Consider the following 6051-nt stretch of genomic DNA (forward strand, 5'->3'; position numbering starts at 1 on the left):
CCCCCCCCCCCACATGCTACCCCAGTTTGGTGACTGGTGCCTCCTGGGTCTGGGGTGGCACCCGGGGTCCCCCTGTGGCTGATTGCTGAGCTGGGAGGAGGCGCAGGGGGGCCCCCCCGTGCGCTCCCTGGTAGACCCGGAAGTGGACCGGAAGTACTTCCAGCCCACTTCTGGGTTCGCCACCAAGCATGCGGGGGCCCCCCCCCGCACTCCTGTGGGACGCTCCATCTGTTCCAGCATCACAGCGTTCATGAGCCGTGCCTGGTACCTCGAGGTATGTCGAAAAAACATTTAAAGCTGTGTCTGTAGCTAAATCGCTGATTCTCCAAATTGGCATCGAATCTGCAGGTTCGGATTCAGCTGAATCGAATTGGGGACAGTGATCTGAATCAATTAATCAAATCAGTGTTCCTGATTCGGGCCAAATCCAAATCTGAATCGAATAGGGCCCGTTTTGCACACCATAATACATGCTCTCAAGGCTGCTATCTCTTATGGAACTAATGAGAAACTCTGAACCTGAACCATTCAGGAGAGGACGCATCAACTAATTTGTAGTATAACTGACTGCATACTGGAATTCCCTGAGAAAACTTTTGAGATGATAGATTTTTCAAAGATTTCTCCAAACGCCATAAATAATCCATTTAACTTTCTAAAAATTTAATTTTATCCAAATAGTAGATAATTTCAGTACAAAACACATAACCTTACCTCCCCATATGATGATGGGAGGTCTGAAAGCATTGATTTATGAGTTGACGGAAGTAAAGTTTTTTTGTCAGAAGTTTTAAGTAAAATGTATTGGGGCATAGTGTACAGCAACTCTATTTGACAGGCTACATTGTGAAACTAAGAGCAGAAAAAAAAAAGATGAGACGGTAGCTATTGTATAACTGGCTGCTGCTAAATATCTATATAAAAAGATAAAGTCTTATGCTAAAATGATTACCAGCCATACACTGGCGTGGCAGATTGCTCAGGAACTTAGTCTGCAGTGGAACGGCAAAGGGCAAATGTTCTGTGACTTGCACAAAAAGAAGGAAACATGACTGCACTCTGTCTAGCTTGCATATTTTTGTAACTGTTGAGATGTGATATGCAAATAAGTGACCAGTGCAAATCCTACATCACTAATGGGCAAACATACATTATATCACAGGCTGTAGATAAGAATAATAATTTACTGGGTCAGATGATTAGGTCCCTCTAGCCCTGTATCCTGTCCCTCTCAGTGGGAAATAATAGATGCTAAGGGGAAGGGCAAACAGGGCATGTGCCCCCTGGTTCTCTTCTGCTAAAGCTTCTAGCTTTTGAGGTTTAGGAAGTTCTGATTCAGAAAAAACACTTCTGCCTCTGATGTTCTTTCTATGTGGTGCCCCCAGAGCTGTAGCAGTTTATTCTGCCACATTTCTCACATTCAGGCAGTAATGAGACAGCCCACCTGGGATGTGACAGCCAGCTTAATTTTAGCATCTTTCCAGAAACAGAGAGGTCCTGACCAAAGACAAACTAGAGCATCTCTAGATAAACCAGGGAAACAAGGTTCTTTGTTTAGGACTACATTGTGCTATAAAAAATGTACTTTTTCCAAGGTTGCATCAGGTTATAATGGTGAACCCTTCCCATTCACTTCTTTAGAAGGTGCAGCAGTAACCATTGACACACAAGGAAGACTGGAAGGGAACAATGTGGGAGCAGCCTCACCACTGCAATGTCTGTAGGGCAAGAATGTGATATGTTACTGATCCTAAGGTAGCAGTGCTTGCTGATGGGGATGGTTACTGCAGCTATAAAATTACAGTATTAAGTCCAATATAAATAGTTTTTCAACAAGATGAGCTATTTGGGGGGGGGGGGGGGGGTCAGTATGCTTCATCTATATAACCCTGGTGCTTATAGTAAGAAATGGCTGGGTGTAAGGCTAATATTTTAAGCATTATGTAAAAATAACTTTTGTTGAAAGCAAGGAAATTCCAGGGTCTCTTTCACAGGTTACCACTGACTTCTAATGAAGTTCTATAAATATATACTTTGGTGGGGGAGGGGATTTTATATATTTTTTTCTAACAGCCATAGTAGATATAATTTGATCAAGAAAGAGAGGTTTAAGAAGGCAGCTGAGTGCCTGTGGTAGTGGTGGCTCCTAGCTGTGGTGCTGGTGGCATAGTTGTGCAGCTGCAATGGCAGCTCTTATTTTCGTGCCCTCCCCCAAGTATGTATCTGTGGCTGCTGCCCAGGTTGCCTCACCTAAGTTACACTACTGCAAGAAAGCTTGTAGGCTCCTGATCATTTTGAAGATATGTGAGTTTAATGTTTTAAAACTATTTGTATTTCAGAGCTGAAGAAAGACCAGTTAAGAAAAGAAAACTGCAGAGCTGCAGTTTCCAAAAGAAGAAGCTAAAATTAATGGAAGCCATGTTGGAAGAACAAAAGAAATTAAGCAGAGCTATGGAAGAAACCTGTAGAGAGGTGCGCAGGATTTTGGATCAGCAAAACATCATTCAAGTTCAAAGCTTACAGCTACAGGAAAGAATGATGAACCTATTGGAGAAAATGATTTCCAAGTCTAATGTGTAGGATTTTTGTCCATGCTGCTCAAAGTATTAATATTATAGAAATCCCCTAATGCATACCTTATGAGTGTTGGTTGCCATCTTCCCAGGTTTTCCATGAAAAGTAAAATCTTAGAGTAATCCTAGTTAATTCAGGGTGAGAATTATCCAGAGCCTTGTGGAGTTAATAAGGATTAGGAAACCGGTGCAATATATGCCTAAGTTCAACTATTTTTGTACTGAAAGGTTAAGGAATGAGTAGCTCTGGGAAACAATTTTTTTCCTGTACTATTTATGCTTAGGTCAGCTCTTAATTTACAAGCAGCATTGTTGCCTACAGGTTCACACCAAGGACTGTCAACCTGACCTATTGTAGAACAACAAAATAGTATATTTTCCACATAGAGTAAGTCAGGGGTCTGCACTGTTTTTGGGCAGAGTGCCAAAAACACCTGCAACCTTGACTTGTAAGATTTTGGTGTGCTAGGAGCGGATGTCAGGGGAGCTGCAAGGGCCCGATCCTTGTTGTGGCACTGCAGCTTCAGTCCCTTTCCCAACATCTGCCCTGAGGCATGCATGCCAAGGAAAATACCTTTGTGCCATGCTCTGGCACCCATGCCAGGGGTTGCCTACCCCAGCAACTAAATGCATCTCTGACTTTGCTGAAGGCAATCCAGTTTTGACATATAAGCAGTGGCTCTGCAGTGTGAACTCTGGTTCTTGTGAAGAGCTAGCTGAGACTATGAAACATAATTTTAAATTTCATGCCTGATATAAATAGTACCCTAAAACTGAAATATGAAATCATCTACTCAAATACACTTTTGATAAAAATAGTAACATAAAACTACTATATCCTGAATACTCAACTGTATTGAAAATACTTGAAGTTGATTTTGATATTAAATGTATAATTTTTTTCATTATTAACTGGAATTTGTTGACTTTATGAAAAAACAACAATTAAAACATTTCATTTATTCTCCATCACAAAAGAAAAATATTATATTGTATGTATATAAATATATATATCAACTGAAATAAAGAAAAGGCGAACCTTATTTATTATTTACCAGTCATCTAGTGTACTTGAGAATGTGCAAAATATTGCAGGATGCAACCAATGCTTTGATGAGTTTATATTCTAGAGTGCAATGCAGAGATACAATACACTGCATAATCCAAATATGTGACTGTCTCAAGTTGGTGCAGTATTTGTATTTTTCAGTACTTTTCTAGATCTTTTTGTTGGTGTAGTTATTTTGATAGAAGTAGTCTGTATGTTTTATGGACTGGTTTGATGATAGAAATGGTGGTCAGCATTCACATACCACAAGAGGGAGCTGAAATCATATCAAGGATGTTGAAGCTGTTAAGACGAAGTCCAAGCATTGTTCTTGTTAATTGTCTTATGCAGTACTGCATTAAAATAGCCTTTGAGAGTAGCTGAGCTGCCTACAAAAGCTCACGTATTTCTAAAAGAGTTGGTGCCACCACGCCCTGCTTTCCGCCTGCCTTTGCAAAGCAAGAATGCTCATCTAAGGGCAGATTAGACACTCGTAAGAAACTAAAATGAAAATTTGTGGCACTTCAGAATTTAGCTATTCTGGTGAGGTAGGAAACTACTTATGTCCATGATAGATACAGGGAAGCGAAGGGGCAGATTTGTCCTTCACAAACAGTGGTTTTTTAATGATTAACGCTTATTCTAACTATAAGCTACATTCTCTCTCCAAATTTTGTTCTTGAATTCATGTTTGCATTTCCATTTTTATTTAGTATAGAGCTAGCCTAACTATGAATTTTATTATTCTATTATAAACACCCTTGGGAGATGAAGTTGTAGTAATGCTTACTTCAAAGAGTAATGCTTATTTACATCAAATGTATCCTGGGCATGCCTCTAAAAATTAAGCTGTTGTTCAATTTTGAGAAATGACTGTTCTTCAGTAGTGCTGAGCTGATGTTATTGCCATAATGGTACAGGAGATAGGCAAGAGGCTAGAATTCTTGTGGGTGATATCTTGCATTGGACCAACTATATGGTTGATATAGGCATAGGCAAGCTTTTGAATATCACAGTACCCTTCTTCCTCATCCTGATACTAAAAGCCTGGTGGCCCTTGACCAACCCCCTCCCCCCCCCCCTTTATCAGGTCAGAGAAGTCTTGGGGGTGGACATGCAATGGAAGAGGTTCCTGAAGAACCAGAACCTTTGATCTTAGGACTTCTCTGTTCTGCAAGATGACTGCCTAAATTTGGATAGACCTAGAAATGAACATATCACCGTCCAATGCCAGTGGCCACAGGTCAGAGTCAAAAAGATGCAGGAACTAGCTCTGCTCAAAGTCATAAAGGCAAGAAACTCTTTGATACCTTTATCAGATAAGGGGCTAGGGCAGGGGTGGGCAAAATATGATCTGCAGGCCAGATCTGGCCCTACAACTGCTTGTATCTGACCCATGGCTGGGCAGCCGCTAACTCATGGGATCTGGCCTGCCAGTGGCTCTGGCCACCATGTGGTGCCAGGTGGGCAGGCAGGGCTGTTTCTGCCATGCCAGATGAGCAGGCAGGACCACTTCTGCGCAGTGCTGACACAACCGCATCAGCTGTAGACCTGGGTGGAGGCCCGTATTCCCACCCAGAACCTGCTGGGCATGTCCATAGCTGATGCCAGCTCCTAGCCAGGGCTGCTTCTGCTGCAATGAGCAGGTGGTGGCATAAACTGTAGATGGGGCCAGCAGGTTCCATGTAAGGGATGGAATCAGTGCATGCTACAGCTCCAGGGAGAAGGGGGAAAGAGAGGATGGGGATCAGGGTGTACTACAGTTCCAGGGAAGGGGGGAGGGAAGGGAGAGAGATAGATGTGACCCTTGAAAGGACACCAAAACTCATGAAATAGTCTTCCAGCCAAAATAATTGCCTACTCTTGGGCTAGAGCTTTCATCAAAGTGGATGGCGCCATTTGAATCTGATACTTTGCTTGTGACGCCAGTAATCCAGAACACACAACCTCTTGTCTGCCTGCACCAAGGCATTCTGCACACAGCAGCACGTGGTATTGCAGACCTCACAGTGCCTTTTCTCATTGGCACTATATGGTTGTGTACCCCAGTGGCATAGTCAGAAGCCCCAGTACTGCCACAGGTTCAGTCCTTGGTACTGTTGGATCTGCTTGTTTGGAGTGCCAGTTAATTAGTGCCAGCACTAATTCCAGTGCTGTAACACTATATGCTCATAAAAAGACAGACCCTGATCACATTGAAGACTATGTTACCACTCAAATGCCTACCAGCACCAGTATGGCTAGTTTTGGCTTGGGAGCTTTCAACAGCTTCTTCCAAGTACAGAGGGACATTTGTCCTCCTGATCCCAGGATCAGGATCACTTTTTTCTCTTTGAGCCACTGTGGCCATTCAGTCCCTTTAGCAGAAAATGGAAATTCGAAAGAACATTTGTCTGGGGGTGGGGGCAATCTTATTCAAGCAACTTCAGC

At 42.5% G+C, this 6051-nt stretch overlaps 1 protein-coding gene across 2 annotated transcripts in view; it reads left to right on the top strand.

The window, feature by feature from the left end:
- The window catches only part of MSANTD1 (Myb/SANT DNA binding domain containing 1), a 119151-nt gene extending 114584 nt beyond the window's left edge, over nt 1-4567 (top strand). For both annotated transcript variants that reach the window (XM_019526576.1, XM_019526577.1), the window contains exon 7: nt 2340-4567. In XM_019526576.1, coding sequence (XP_019382121.1) covers nt 2340-2580 — 241 coding nt within the window. In that variant the 3' untranslated portion in view covers nt 2581-4567. The remainder of the gene's footprint in view (nt 1-2339) is intronic.
- The last annotated feature ends 1484 nt before the right edge of the window (nt 4568-6051 follow it).

This window comes from Gavialis gangeticus, unplaced genomic scaffold, assembly GCF_001723915.1.
Source record: "Gavialis gangeticus isolate Ggan-Ray unplaced genomic scaffold, GavGan_comp1, whole genome shotgun sequence".
Lineage (NCBI taxonomy): Eukaryota > Metazoa > Chordata > Crocodylia > Gavialidae > Gavialis > Gavialis gangeticus.